Here is a 16,436-nt window from a genome sequence, read left to right as displayed (position 1 = left end):
AATTGGAAAATAATTTTTTTTTAACTATGCAAAATTTGACCCCTCAGTTGACCATGGGGAGTCCATGTCAGCAGATAAATTCCTTCTCAGGGATCACATCAGATGAATATTTCTTCCCCAAGTCCACAGTGACTTGGAAAGTCAGTACTCCCTGTCTCATCCGTTTTTGTTATCTGTTAAGACAGTGTTCAATATTTAGGGTTATGTAAGGATTAAATAAGCAAATCCAGGTGGTTAACTGGCACATTATGCCTGGTGCTCAGGACAAAATGATGGTGGGTATTATTACTACTCTCCTTTCCTGCTTCTGGCTCTCATCCCTTTTACTTTTTCTGTTTTTCCCTCTCAGGAATGCTTATTGACAAATTTTCATCTGTTCATTTACTGCTCCTCCAAAAGAGGTATAAAAGTGTTTACTCCTCTGCCAAATGTGTCTAGGGTCCTTGGGTCAGGAAAAGATAGGAAATATAACCATGTATGGGAAAAAAATGGATTTAGCAAGAACATACCTTAGAGGATAAAGATAGGGCACTTTATACTCTTTATAAGAGACAGGATGGCAGTAACTTGAACCCCATGGTGGTTCTGGTTATATTCAGAGGACAACCACATACTTAACATTCCTCACAGGAAATCTACCAGTTATTCCAGGTCATAACCTGGGCAGAGAAGTCAAGCTGGGGTATCTGTCTCCCAATATGCTCATTTTTATTTATTTTGAAAGTTAAATGGAATGCATGAGTAGAATGGAGCTCAGTTGGGCTTGGAGGAAGGAAATGGAGGTGTCTAATTGAACGGTGACTAAAGCCAGAGTAGGGGATTGAGGAGAGACATCAAGGCACACCCCTGGGATTCAAAACAACAAGGCACACCCCAGAAATCCAAAAAGAATACTTTCCTGAATGAGTTAACCTATTACTTATGTTAAGAAATGAGAAATGAGCCTGACCAGGTGGTGGCACAGTGGACAGAGTGTCAACCTGGGACGCTGAGGACCCAGGTTCAAAATCTCAGGTCACTAGCTTGAGCGCAGGGTCACCAGGTTGAGCGTGAGCTCATAGACATAACCCCATGGTGGCTGGCTTGAAGCCCAAGGTCACTGGCTTGAAGCCCAAAGTTTCTGGCTTGAGCAAGGGGTCACTGGCTCAGCTGAAGGCCCCAGATCAAAGCATATACGAAAAGAAATCAATGAACAATTAAAGTGACGCAGCTACAAGTTGATACTTCTCATGTCTCTCCCTTTTTATCTGTTTGTCTCACCCCCCCCCCAAAGAGAAATGAAACAATCAGGCATCTTTAATGTTTTTAGATTTATTTTATTATATATGTGCATATTCAAACACAGAAGTCTTAATAGCTTTCATAAATATCTTCCATAAACATTTCAGTATTTATTCATATGCATTTTTTTCCATGCTCTTTGGTTAACCAGTGTTCATAACAGACTTCATAGTCATCTGAGGGAAGTTGGCTGTGTAATCAATTACTTGTTTTTATCTATAAAATGGCTAATAAAGGCTTTTTATCCTTCAGTCACAGTGACTATTGAAAAATATTATGGAGGTACATTGATCTGTAATGGTAATAATCCTAAAATAATATAAATAAATTTGCCTTAAGTTGTTCCAAATACATTCTACCTTTAACTTGTTTTTATTGTCCTGAGTGTCAAACCAAACTCTAAATTGCTGCAGTTGAGGCCCACTAAGGTAAATGAGGAAGTGGGACTTTCTACTCACTGCCAAGGACAAGGCCATAGAATGGGAGGTGTGAGGTCACAGGTCATCAGCATGACTCAGTGTGATAGCAGCAAATTCTGGAGTCTATTAAAATGTCCTGTGTAACTTGAGGAGGGTATTTGTGTTTTAGACTGTAATTCTATTTATGACCTTTTCTTTCCTGTCAGTCCCTATACACACCCTATTCTCATCTCAGATACCATTGGAGTTGGACAGCAGAATGGAGAATGTTCTTCATTGACTAAAGGGACAGATACTAAAAAGGGAGGAGATGTCACCCTGCCTTAGGTACTTTTGGAGGCCTGACATAGCAAACCAGTTACTTCCAGCCTGTTCAACAGGCTCTAACCAGACCTGTAAACACAACAGATTTTTCCCCCAGCATCGCCATGCCAATTATACCTTCTAATACTGCAGTTTTCAGCACCTAGTCCCAATGCACTCAACAACTCAGTTTCTTTGTTTTGGGAAAAATTGAATAACTTATCCAATAGAATTACAGAAAGCAGCAAATACTGAAAAAGGAAAGTAAAATGTTTTGCTATTAAAAATGCTGTATCCAGGATTTGAACTGCTTTAATGAAATTTGAGTAGTATAAATCTACACCCACTCTCATGGATGATAAGTCTTTATTTCCATTTCTCTCAAAAGTTAATTTCTGAAAATGCAAACTCTTGGTTGAGTCCATTTTTTATACGTGGGAAGTAGGTGCCTGTTTGAATTTTTCTTTGAACAAGATAAATAACATTAAGCATCATAGGTTAGAAATGATCTAGTATTACCAATACTGTATTTACTATATGTAATAATTTTCAGTCTTATACTCAATATTATTTTGAATGTTGTAAAAAATTCTCAATTATCTTGAATGTTTTCCTAATCTTCTCACTACTGTTTTTTAAAATAGTTATTCCTTCAAACTCCAGTTAACAGTATTCCTGAGAATACATCTTGTGACAATCTTATGCACACATACACATATATATATTAATTACACATGAACATTCAACACATTTAAGGGCACCTTAAATGGAACAGATGTGTACATCTGCAAAATCTCAGTAGTCTCTGTATGAAAACATTTCCACTCTCTAAGGCCCTGCTTCTCAGAGTGGAGGCTTGCTTTTTTTTTTTTTTTTTGCAAAATACAACAATACTTAGCTTATTGGAAAAGTTTCCAACAGACTTCCATACACTAGAGTGAAGGAGTCAGGCTAAAAGGCAGACAGGTCAGCATAATCATATTCAAAACAGCCCAATACTTTTTACATATAAAGGTATTTAGGATTCTTGTCAGATATTCAACAATCTTCTTTGACTCCATTACTTCATAAATATTTTATACAATTACACATAGAGAATTTGAGTCAAAAACCAATAAACTAGAACAAGACACAGACATGTGGAGACTCATAGCGTAGACACTTGTAATTACCAAACATAAGGCCTCTAACACTAAATTGAGCAGCATAATTTTTAATAGCCAAAATACATCAGCTTAGAAAGAATCATAAACCACTTACGTGTATATTTCTGCACTTTAGAATTAACTCAGCATTAAGCATCAATGTCTGAAAATACTGTAATACATAAAAGAAGTTTCTACTTTTTGAAGCTCTATTTTCTGAAGTTTTAGATTTGAAATATTTAGTTTTGTCTATTGTTTTCAACTCACAGATATCTTTTATTCTCTTAGTAAATGGGACCAAAACCCAAAATTATATTTGAAAGTATAAATCACAATATAAACAATGCCTATTTAATAAATGATTCTAACAAAAAATAAGTTTTCTCTGTGATTTGGGTGGTTTTAGTAGGTCTCCTCTATATATACATATACTTTTCATAGCTAATATAGTCCAAATTGAAGCATATAGAATGTGTTTTAAGTTCATTGCAATATAATTAAAATCTATATTTAACTTCTACTGGAAAACTAGAAAACACACACACATCACCATACCAATTTAGGTATGTATGTGAGTTTTTATATGCTTTGTAGTTCTGTAACAGTTTTCTAATGTAATTGTTAAAATTTTTAAATTCAATTTTGAACTATATTACACCAAGCCCTACTATAGCATTATAGCATAAGCTAAGTAACACACTAGATATGGCCTCACAAGCCTTTTAAAGTTTTATATTTTTCTTGAGGAACTGAACTTCAAGTTAAAGTGAAAATCACAAGCTGACTGTGTCTCTGAAGAGATTGCTCACTTTATCTTTTTTTCCTCATAAACTCAAATGTCTAAAGGATCATAGAATGTTCTTAACATTGAGAAGATATTTCAGGGAACATATTCTAACAACAATAACTTTAATATCTGAAAATATGCCCTTGAGGGCAGGCACTACTGTAAAGTAATCACATTTTCCATTATCTCCTAATCTTGGCATTGATACAGTCAAGGCTAGAAGTAAGAATAGTATCATTTTCTAGATATTATATTTACATTTAGTTTTCATTATAATATAGGTTATTTAGGTTCTTAATTCAGAATTATGTCTGATAATTTCTAGAATATTCTCTCTCTAATGTGATTGATTAAGAAGGGAACAATTTTATGGCATTAGCATTCTAATTTACAGTATGCAATAAAATGATGGTTGAAAAATAAATATTGAAAAGTCCACAGCTCTAAAAATAGTATTTTATTCCTTCTAAATGTCTGTATTGTTGATCAAAACAAAAATGGCTGCAGGCTTTTTGCTATTTAGTTTCCCTATTATTTTTATGTAAATTACTATTTGTTCAGCCACCTGATTTAATATTTTTGAAATTATAAAAATAAACATTTGCATGAGATGTCTAATGTGAGTAACCTCAAAAAATTGCATTCTCTTTTTATAACATATTATTTGTTACTATTTCTAGGTAAGCAGCTCTGTAATAGTACATGTTTTTAATTGCTCATGCCTTCTTGAATCATAAACAATGTGCAAATGGCTCTTGCCCCTTATTTCTCCCTGGTTTTTATGGTCTTCACACAATTAATCATCTTAGCCATTGATTTTTTAAATATGTTTATGAAACAATATGCATACTGGCAGCAAAATCTACTGGGATTTGTTTCACCTATAGAATATAAAGTGCCATGTTTTCATCTTTTTCAAGCAAAAGAATTCAACTTTTTGCAAAGTGATCCCTCCCACATCTTGTCTATGCCTGTAACTCCTACAAGATACAGAACTAAACATGTGACTCATCTAGGTCTACACCAGTCTCCCCCAGCTCAGTAGCAGTAAAATGAAACTGGCTGGACAGCAGGGGGTTCTCCATGCCATTTTCCTCACTGATGTGGAGGACAGTGTCTCCGTGCTGCAGAAGGATGGACGTCTCAAGGCCTGTGAAGTCATCAGGGTCTGAGATTTGAGTAGAGAGGGGGCTGTGTGCTGCAGCACCTTGTACTTCTGGGTCCTCCTTTTCTCCTTTCTCAGCAGGGAGGGTCTTGCTCTATGATCAAAGGGGCCATAATGTTATGGAAAGGTAGAATGAGTGCCCGGGAAGAGTATTGAAAATGTTTGGCTTTAACTAGACAAGAAATTCCAAGGCTGGTATTGGTTCTAGCCTTTGTTTTATGTGAGGTCCTATATCGGCCCTTCCAACTTTTTAAGCCTCGGTTTTCTTATCTGTTGCATGAGCATAATTTCTGCCCTGCTTACCTTGCAGACTGAGGGTAGATGAGGTAATGGTGTTACAATGCTATTTAACCATTAAAGACTACAAAAATGTATATTGTAATATTTTTCCCTTAGCTTTCCTTAAATATCAAATAGAAACAATGTGGGGCCTAAGGCAATTTATTTATGAAAATCAAAAGAAGAAAAAATATAAAAACAACAAAAAATATCAAAACAATGAGGAAAAATATCAAAATAAGAAGACCCTCTCATCTTCAAGGATACAGAAGGCTCTGTACTTAAAGGCTGCATCTAAATGCTAACTTTTTAGAAATTAACTATCTTTAAACTATGCATTATATGGGTTTCAATAGTTATTTTAGCTATGAAATAGTTTCTCTTAGGATTTTAATAAAGAATACAAAGACTTCTCTTATTGCTTAAGTAAATATATTCCTGGCCACATACTTGATATGGACATTCTTTTTCATAATGTTAGGACCATTGTCTGTCTGGCTAACAAGGGATTACAGACCCAGACTTAAATTATATGCAATAAACTTGCCTATTCAAGTGGTTCCTAGATGTAAATATGCAGGGAGCAAGCCTTGTCTGTTTCTCTAGTGCCCTTACCAGCTTTGGAGACAGGCTGTGAAGATCAGCAACAACAATGGCCGGGGAAGATGTGAGGACTGGTTTGTCCATTCCTTCTGGTTTCCTAGATGGGGCTGGGCTGCAGCCTTGTGGCTGGACTGTGGCAGGAAGTGTGTCTGCTGGGGCACCTGCCAGCTCTGGCTGAGCCTCAATGAAGGTCACAGATCGTTTCTGATCCACTGTAGGTCAGAAGTAAAGCAGTAAATAGAAGGGAAATACGTAGTTAGTGCTTAATTATTAGTATTAACCAATGTCTCCTGGCTTTTTTTAGTGAAGATATTGCTAGGTTATTAGTAAGTAAAAGCATACTTGACTAATATGTATATATTTTGATTTCACCTTCTTATAAAAAGTAGGATTTGTGTAGAAAATTCATTTTTACATAAATGGCCTAAAAACAAGTTCTGCAAGAGCATTAGGTGAACTTGGTCATCACTCATAACAACTGCTAGCAGGACATAAAAGTCCCTATTATCCATCATTTCTTTATATTCAGTAAGGCATATAACAAACCCAATTTCTTGCTTGGGAAAGGAAAACACAACTTTCAAAACTCATAGCATTCATAGTTTACCTTGACCTCTTCCATTTCCCTAGATTCTTGATGGGTAAGGGTGGGGGATGGGAAAGACGAGAAGAAAAAAAGGCACTAAAGTTTTCTGGGAAACTTCTTCCCTTATCCTAACGCCTTCCCAAAGTGGTGCTTATCTGCACGAGTTTCTGCAGGCCTTCCTGGCTGAGTTGTGTGGCATCATGTCAATGGTAGAATCAGAAGAGACACAGGAGGCCTCACCAGATGGCTTGGTTTTAGGTTGAATGCTCCTCCGAGTGGTCGAGAGCCGAACCCCATGGCGGTTTTTGGGTTCAGTCTGAGTCTTCTGACGTGACAGTAGAGGACGTCTTAGCTAAAGAGAATAGGCAGAATGAGACTAGCAAGAAGGATCTAACTGCCCAGGAGAACACACTGTGCTCATAGGATTCTGACTATGGTTTATGGGTTTATGTGGACTCATGGCTGTTCCTTACCTTTGTAGCTGGTCAACTTTTTTCTGCATGTTAAACTACAAGTATTTGATTCTTGTATCCTCTTTAACCAATTCTATCTCTTAATTATTACCACTTTATATAATCCTAAGAACATTAATATAATTTAAAATAGTCAATATGAGAATTTCAGTGAATTTTAGGATACAAAACTAATAATTATTGCTAACAGATCAGGTTTTGTTCATTTAAAAAGTGCAGTTGAACAAATACAACCTCTCCAGGAGAGATCGATGAAAAAAACCTCAGATACTGGGGGAAAAAAGCCTCAGATACTAGGGAAGTGTCTGGTATGCAAATCAATGCTGGGATGCTCTCATCAGAGTAATAATGCAAAGGCTCATTTCAATTTTTATTCAGAGACTCATGTAAAGGAAAGCCACCAAAGGAAATTTCCAAAGATAATCTTTACTTTGATTTCAGTTTTAACTTCAATCATTAATCTTAAAATGAGGAATAAAGGATGACTGTGTCTATTCCTCTATACAAAAAAAAAATCAACTTTATAACAAATCTTCCCTGGTCATTCAGTTTGGCTGGGAGAGAGAGTTTCTGGATAGAGAACAAATAGACGTTCAGGCCCACTTACTTCACCGAGTAATCAGCTTTGCTAAGATGAGCTCATCTAGAAGCTAAAAACTCTCAGATTGCTCAAAGCACTTACTACATTTTCTATTTGCTCTGCACTGCTTATTTCAGGTGCGGAGAAAGCAAAATATAAGCGTAATATACATGGACACTCAAAACTGAATAAAGCTTCCGGTTCATGGGATGACCCACCAGCCCTTTCCAGGTCGGCTTACCTGCCTCAGGCCCCTTTTCCTCCCCAGCGGCTGCTGAATGAGGAGGTTCTGTTGGCCAGGTTCACTCTGTACACTTGCCACCCTGTCAAGCACCAACAGCATTAGTGTACCTGGAGACAGTGCAGAAGACCGTCCTCTGGTGGGTGTTCCTCCAAATCACTTATACAAAACAGTCACTTCAAAGATACCATTATCTTTGAAGGAAGGTTGGGAAAGAATCCCTGAGGTGGGAATTTTCAAAGGTTTGGGAGGGAGGACGGGGCCTTGTAGCCCCAAGCTGCCAAAATTGAGATTCTGTTTTCAATCACTGATACAATATCTTTCATTCGGCAAAACATGGGTTCGATCACACCCCTGGTTTTGGAAACCACCAAAAGGTTTAAGATGTCATATTCTAATCTCAATTTTTTTTTTTCTGAAGGGAAGGCAAAAGGTGGTGACAAACAAACACAAACAACTCTACCACATGATGGGAACACCTTTTTAAAATTTTCAATTTAAATGAAAGTAAGATGGACGAATATCAAACACATCAGACACAGAATTCATTTGGGTGAAGGGGCACATTCAACACATGTTTGCAGCCTGAAGTCTCCGTGACTACTGAGTAAATAAATAGTCACATGGGCAGACAAATGTTTTTTAAAAATGGTTTTAAATTTAAAAGGCTGTCAAAATAATCTCTTAGAACTCAGAAGAGTGATTATTAATGTCAAGTAGCTGCACTCAAACATATCACGTAATTTATAAAAGCAACAACCTGCTCCTCCCAAATTTGCTGTGTATGTGTGCATTTTATATGCAAAAATGACTACTATTAATAGTGGTCACTATTTTGGTGTTGGGTGAAGCCAAAAATACCGTCATGGGCCCATGATCCTTTTTCACTCTGCATGCATATAAAATAGGTGTTTATAATGGGAGTGGGGGTGAAGAAAGGAAATGTATTGTGCCCCAGAGAACACTGTAATCCTGTGGATGATGCCAATGTGATTATTTGGTTAATGGTTAAATATCTGCTTTGCCTCTGCAAAAGGAGAGTCATCTACAAATAGTTTTCAGAGTAAACTTTCCCCAGAGGAATCCAGAGTTATCAACTATCCAAGAAAAAGGAGAAAAACTATATTCATTCATCTTAATTTTATTTTTTAAGCTACCTAGCTGCCATTGTAGGGAGAGAAGTTGCTGGCAAAATGGACAATCAGATGTTTCCCTTGTTGTGTTAACAACTGGTTAATCATGACACGGTCAACACAGGTACATTTGTCATTTTTAAAAAGCCTTATATTTCCACTAGAAGAAAATTAATGACTCCCAAATGGAGTGCATCAGAATTTTTATGAAGTAGGATGTAATTATATCATAATTATACCATTTGGGATAGATAATACAAAATTTCATAAGGAGTCCTCCAAATAGGTGTTTTTAAAACTTTCTTGTTCTCCTAAATATCAAGTTCAAAGAGCAATGTACATGACTTTTTATACATATAAGACCTTTCTATGAAGACAGAAAATTACCCCAAAGGAACAATGCAATAAATTCTGATAAGCAATCCAGACTATGTGGCTGGCATGTTTGAAATTACATCTCCTTATTAATTATACATTTTAACATGTGTCTTAAATTGGAAAGAGTATTTGATTACCACATACACAAAAGTAGAAACAAGTTTCTCCCAAATACCAAGCAAAGCTGTCATTGGAATGGATTCTTCATTGACATCTAAATGTTACCTCAATTCCCTTAGCCATAAAGGGAGGTTAATACTTACCACCTACCTCCCATTAAGGTAGAGAAAAGAAGTTAGTTGATGTAAGATGGTTTGAACATGAAAAGTAATGTGTATAGCATGCTTCCTTGTTTTACATTTGATATTTGTAATGAGTTTATTGCTTTTAGAACACTAGAAGAAGATGGCTAATAAAATGGTTTGCTAATAACTGGGCAGAGAAAATGAAATTGAGGCAGTCCACTTGTCTCTTTTTATTCAATAATCTGAGATTGTGAGAAAAAATGATGCAAGAAAAGAAAAGAAAAAATACACGTTACTCAGAGTGTTACATGTTAAAACATAATGGTAATTTCACAATGATAATTCCAAGGGAAGATCATAATAAGCATCAAATTTTTCTCTATGGATAGAGAGGCTTGTTTCTGAGAAATAGATCAAGTTTATAGCTTTACTAATTAGCTATTATTCTATGTAAATGATATAGCATTTCATCAACGGAATGCACACATCAAAGATGAATTTATAGAACATATCCTTGGAGAGATATCCTAACCACATTTTCCCTAAAAATGTGATTCTAACATTTATTTCAGACATCAAAATCTGGCATAAGTGTTTGCAGTTAGGACATATTATTAATAAACAGCCAGAAAAATTAATAATGGAAATCATTTGTGTAGAATACGTTTTTTTTCTCAGGTCTATCTCATATTAGAGTCACATATGAAAGCAGCTTCAATTTAGCTTCTCTTCACATCATGGAATATTTCAATCACATGGAGTATTTCAGTCATCAGTAGGATCTGTAATGTGTGGCCATAGGTGTGTAATACTAAAACTAACCAAGGAGAGACCAAGGTGTTGACCCTAAGCACCTCTCTATAGAAAACTGGTGCTACCTGATACTTTTAATCTTGGGAATGAGACATAGCCGGTTTCTACCGTTTTGCTAAATAAAAGGGCAAAACAATGAGGATAAAAGCAAGTACAACTTTCTAAGTCAAAGCTAAAATCATGCTTTGTATTATTGAGTCACTGAGAAACACCGTAACAGAAAACCTGAGCATGATCTGGGTGTTAGAGAAGACAATGCACCTGGGGCTTAGCAGAACTGGCGTGACTCAACTGTCTACAAAAAACAAACTGCCTTACTCAAAATGGAAGGAAGTCCATTTATAAGCTAGGGGAATTTAGATAATGTTAAAAGGACAATTTTGGCACAAATTAGCTCTTTTCCTGTTTCAGCATGATAGCTGAGTTGTACTGTTTAAACATATATGTATTTTCTAATAGGATATATATATGTAATGGTCTTAAAGGATAAATTTCTAAATACCTAAATTTCTTAAAGGATAGGCAAACAAAGGGCCATTCGATAATACAATAAAAATTCATATCACTCATCTCAAATGACAAAAAAGTGTATAGATTGAAATATATTTCATAAATAAAAAATTTAAGTAGAAGCTCTAGGTGAGGAGATTGGCACCCAGAAAGTAAAGTATTTCTAGTTTTAATTTTAACATGGTTAGAGAAATCTAGAGGTGGAACACAAGACACACAGAATAGCCATTTACCCTGAATAATTTTCCTGTGATGGGAATGAATAAAACCAGCACAGAAGGAGCCACAAAGCATTTGCAGAGAAGAGGGAATTCAAGAGTAGATGAAATTCTGCTTTTCCCTTTCCCAGTAAAATATTATTGTTTAAAATTTATTCAGCCTCCACAAGATCCAAGAAAACATGTTTTAAATACCACAGAATTTAGAGAGTAGAGGTTAGAATCAGACTAAAAAGGGAAAATAGTCTGGATCTTAAATGTCACACAAGAACTGATTTAGCAATGATAAAGTATGTAGCTGTGTATCCCACTTTTCTTAGCCATTAATTCTCAGCTACCTGAAAAGGTTGTTTTAATTTTTTTCTTTGTACATTGAGAGTAATTGACAACTTTTTATACTTTGAAAATGTGGATGATCATGAGATGGGTTCTACTAAATAGGTTATTTTTATTTTGTTTCACCCAGACTATCTATCTTGTTCAAACTTGAACTGCATTCTTATTTTCCACTGTGATTAAAATTATCCTTATGGAATCAAATAGCATTGTAAACTTTTTTAAAAAATTAGAGTTGATTGTCAATTCCTGCCTTTCAAAATGTTCTAACATGTCTTAAGCCCTGGCCAGTTAGCTCAGTTGGTTAGAGCATTGTCTCAACATGCCAAGGTTGTTGGTTTGATTGCTGGTTGAGGCACAGACAGGAATTAACCAATGAATCCATACATAAATGAAACAATAAAATATTCTAACATGTCTAGGCAAAATTTAATTCTCAAGTATAAACATCCAGGCTTTAGTGCTTAAGTAACCTTTGGTATGTCTATATTTTTTTGGAGAAAAACTATGGTCCATGGTGTGGGGGGGAATGGGCACAGGGAGGGAACATCTTCCATGAGTTTCTACATACTTTTTAAGAGGAACATTCTTAACAGAAAAGAATTCTTCCATGGAATACTTTTTTCAATTTATTAATTTCTAAAAAAAAATCTTTTCTCAATAGGATAGTGCTTCTAACTGGTTGATATTTCCCATCATGAATCTTTAAAAGAGATCAGCACAAGGTTTAAAAAAAAATCCTAGATGAAATTTTCAAAAGATCTGAAAAATTGTTACTCTTTCCCTTCTATTTATTGAATGATCTTGGTTTCATCCCTCATTTAGCCCTCAGACCAACTTGCCCATTTTGCCTACAATAAGTGTTTTTTCAAAAGCAAATCCCTAGAAAATGAACCACAACATGGGGCTAGAAGAAGGAGCTGGGTCTCTCACTCTCCCTCAGGCATGCTTCCTGACTTTCTATAAGCTTTGGTGCCAGATTTTCCTTAGACCTATAGACTTCGGGTGTATTTTAGGTCCTGAGTGCTCAGGCTTATGTGAAACCTGATTTACATTGTGAATGCCTTACTGCTTCTTTAAGATGTTAGGAGTCTGCAGCATAAAGAAGTTTACTGACCAAAATAAGAAAGCCTGCAAACCAACTATAACAAGTATAGATGCTATTTAATAAACCAACTTCTTAATAAATGCCGAAAGTTCCTCTCCTCCAAAGAGAACTTGGTGATATGATGAAGTTCAAGAGAAACAATTTGTAGTGTATGGCAAAGGTGATGTCCTGCTGGCTGGTGGAACGCCTCTGCTTCAGTAGAATTAGTTAGAATCCAAAGGGAATGCCTCGTCTTCCAGTTTCTTAATGACCACAACTGAATCGGGGTGACAGGGTCGCACCCAGAACTAAAACACAATGGTGATGCAGATCAGCAATAATTTTTTTTTTTTTTTTTGTATTTTTCTGAAGCTGGAAACAGGGAAAGATAGTCAGACAGACTCCCGCATGCGCCCGACTGGGATCCACCCGGCACGCCCACCAGGGGCGAAGCTCTGCCCACCAGGGGGTGATGCTCTGCCCCTCCCGGGCATCACTCTGCCGTGACCAGAGCCACTCTAGCGCCTGGGGCAGAGGCCAAGGAGCCATCCCCAGCGCCCGGGCCATCTTTGCTCCAATGGAGCCTTGGCTGCGGGAGGGGAAGAGAGAGACAGAGAGGAAGGAGGGGGTGGGGGTGGAGAAGCAAATGGGCGCTTCTCCTATGTGCCCTGGCTGGGAATCAAACCCGGGTCCCCCGCACACCAGGCCGACGCTCTACCGCTGAGCCAACCGGCCAGGGCCAATCAGCAATAATTGATCTAAAACAATCATCGAAGTCCTGACGTGACTAGTTCAGTTATAAATACAAATCTACAGTTTTGGCTCTGAACCAATTTACAGTTAGATTGGATTGGGTTAGAGAACTCCAAATCAGTCATTTTAACCCTGAGCTTGCCAGAGAAGGCCAAATCTGTCGGAGAGTTTCTAATAATCCATCAAACTTCCGTCATCTCTCACCAACTTCAGACTAGTATTTTACTTAGCAAGAGTAGATTTGGCCTAACTAGAAAAGCCCTTGGAGAAAGTCGGCCAAGTGGTTAATTCACCATCTTCTCCTCTCAGGAGGCCACTGAAATTATCTTCTAATCAAGGTTCTCCTATCTGATGTGTAAGATTAAGCATTTAACAAATGCATTCTTTCAAAGAAAGCAATGGTCACGGTGCTAGACTTGGTTCTAATCTCTTCAAATGCAGTGAAGAATGAAAGTAGACCATCCTGAGGACTGTTTTGTTCTTCCTCGTCCTTAATATTGGAGTTAAGTCTGCACTCTGTGGCACGTCCACATTTACCACCAACAAGAGACTAATCTGTCAAGGCGAGGGCTCGCAAACACAAATGAATGTCATGACTGATGGGTCCAATAAAAAAAAAAAAAAAGGCAGAGAAAACATCTGACAATGGATGAAATTTCTCATTTTCAATTGTAGAAGAAAATGTGAAATCTGAACAAGATGCAAAGAAAACAAAGGACAACCTGTCACAGGAACAGCCTCTCAACATTTCCTCATCTTTGTGATAAAGCAATAAACACGCATAGATTGTACTCACTCAATAATGCAAACCTGAAAAGGGAAACTTTTCTCCTGAGATGGAACAGAGACACTCTTGGAATGAACAAGAAGCATTACCCTGAATGAGGATTAGTTGAGAGGTGTGAATCAACAGCACAAGATTAAGAATGTTTGACGTGGTTTATCTGAGTGTTAAAGGTGCAGTCCCCCTTTCTGAAGCTTTAAACCAATAGCCAAGACATTATATTGTTTGCACCATGAGACTTCTCTTACTTACCAAGAAATGTTTGGGTCTGCTATTTCATGGCAAGTTCTGGAGTCATCTTTGTGCTGGGACAGACATTCTTTACATAAGTATTGTTTGAACAAGCTATTTGAATAGCTTGCCACATAACATGCATCCAAGAGAGGGAATTACATAAATTGAATTTACATTGTTAATCTTAGTATAACATTACTGTTTTCTTACCATCTGTAGAATTAGCTAAAATACCTGTTTTGATTTAATAAGGGGGTTTCCGATGATGTGGAGTTGTCTTAACTGGCTTCTGAACAACATTTCTTCAGGAATATCAGTGTGGGAGGCAATGATTAAATGGGATAAATTTAACATTTGGCATATCAAACATTTTAGATGTCCATGGGACAAGCCCCTAAGAGAACTCCATAGATTTTTCTCTTTTAGTCAACTTTTTAGGCATTGCGATTGTGCTCTGAAGCTAAAAATGAAGGAGGCTACACCTTTGACTTCCAGGCTTGTGTGTTCATGAGCAACACAGGGCAAGGAATGGAAATAGATATCAAGACGGGGCGAGAGGAGACAGAGACAGAGGAGACAGGGAACAGCTCGTTTCCCAGCACGGACACCAATACACAGGTAGCATTGACACTGTACCTAGAGAGGCTGCCCTCAGCGGCCAGGCCCTGGGAGTCATCGAGGACATTAGGTTCACTGCAGGAGGGGTAGGGAGATGAAGCATTTAGGGAAAGAAAATGCAAACAAATAAAAGAAAAAGAAAAAAAGCATGCAATTTTCTGCTTTTGAGAACCAAAAATAAATAAATTTAACAGAACAAGGAAGGAAAAGGAGACAGTCAACCATTTCACCTTGTGCTGGGTTTGTCAAGACATAGGACTCAAGGCAATGGGGGAGGAGGGACTTTGGATGAATAGGACTCTCAGGGGAATGATCTATTTATTGGTCAAGAGTTGGGTCTTAAAATGAGCTCCATATGGAAACATGAGCTCTGAAACGCATTCCAGAATGAGTCTGTAGAAGATGAAAGTAACGTTCCTTCGGTCACCATTCGGCTGGGTGGTTATTATTTTTAACCTGTTTTATGTACGTGATGTTTCACTGACCAAGAGCCTGCTTCTTTCTTGTGCATTGTGACATTATCACACAGAAACCACTTACCATGAACTGCCACAACCAAACTCTTGGAACTAACGCTATTAAGAAAAGCAAAGAAAGAACCCAACTTCCATTACTAATTTGCAATGAAAATGCGAGTAAACAAATGGGTGGAAGGTAACCGAGGAAAATCCACATGGAACCCCATCTACCCCCTTACTCCATCCTCTAGTGACTGAATTATAAATGGCAAAAGAAGAAACCTGTCAGGTTCGTAAAAAAATAAATAGTTTTTTGATTTATTTGGAGGCCACCGATTTGGGGATTTGTGAACAGAAACTGTTGTCCTTTATCTTTCATTCCTTCACTGTCTAGCACTGAGCTTATAGGCACCCATGAGGCACTCGATAAATACTTGCTAAACCATTTAGAAAACTGTAATACTGGAGAGACTGCCTCTAAAGAATTGTTTAACTAATCTAGTACTCTGCAAAATAGCCTCTGTCCCCAGAAAGGGGCCTCCTTTCCCTAATGCACATAGATATTATTACTGTCACTGGCCTTCCAGTGACAGTAATTCTAAGAAAATATGACTTAAGTGCAAAGGGTTTAATGGTATTATTTTTCTATACTTTTAGTACTTTTAGTACATCTCTAATAGAATAAATTTTCTCCCTGGAAATCAGTTAACATCTTAACAGATACGTACAAGGGAAACTTATGGCCTGGTCATTTTAGGTACATAACAACAATAACAAAAACACCTCTATTTTCAATTGCTACAACTTCCTAATTTAAATAAAACTTTTAAATGAATTGCTAGATTATTTTATTCTTGATGGAACCTTGCACATTGCTAACAATTAAAATTATATTGATAGTAACCAATATTAACTGCTTATATGAATTTATATCTTTTTTATAGTTTGGACATTTTATAGTTTGGTTCTGATTTTGTTCACACATTTTATTATAAGACATCTTTTTC

At 36.9% G+C, this 16,436-nt stretch overlaps 2 protein-coding genes across 7 annotated transcripts in view; one reads left to right on the top strand and one right to left on the bottom strand.

Annotated features, from left to right (window-relative positions):
• Positions 1–16,436, top strand: part of ACADL (acyl-CoA dehydrogenase long chain) — a 711,748-nt gene that overhangs the window by 191,248 nt on the left and 504,064 nt on the right. The window lies entirely within an intron of this gene.
• The window catches only part of UNC80 (unc-80 homolog, NALCN channel complex subunit), a 200,524-nt gene continuing 188,949 nt past the window's right edge, over positions 4,862–16,436 (bottom strand). For 5 of the 6 annotated variants that reach the window (XM_066346738.1, XM_066346740.1, XM_066346741.1 and 2 more), the window contains 5 exons: positions 14,990–15,046; positions 7,863–7,944; positions 6,809–6,920; positions 5,995–6,194; positions 4,862–5,194 (listed from right to left, as the gene is read on the bottom strand). In XM_066346738.1, coding sequence (XP_066202835.1) covers positions 4,931–5,194; positions 5,995–6,194; positions 6,809–6,920; positions 7,863–7,944; positions 14,990–15,046 — 715 coding nt within the window. In that variant the 3' untranslated portion in view covers positions 4,862–4,930. The remainder of the gene's footprint in view (positions 5,195–5,994; positions 6,195–6,808; positions 6,921–7,862; positions 7,945–14,989; positions 15,047–16,436) is intronic. The other variant, XM_066346744.1, reaches the window with a different exon arrangement.

Source organism: Saccopteryx leptura, chromosome 7 (assembly GCF_036850995.1).
Source record: "Saccopteryx leptura isolate mSacLep1 chromosome 7, mSacLep1_pri_phased_curated, whole genome shotgun sequence".
Taxonomy (NCBI): Eukaryota; Metazoa; Chordata; class Mammalia; order Chiroptera; family Emballonuridae; genus Saccopteryx; species Saccopteryx leptura.
Note: the sequence above shows the minus strand (reverse complement) of the source record. Positions and strands in the feature narration are given on the sequence as shown.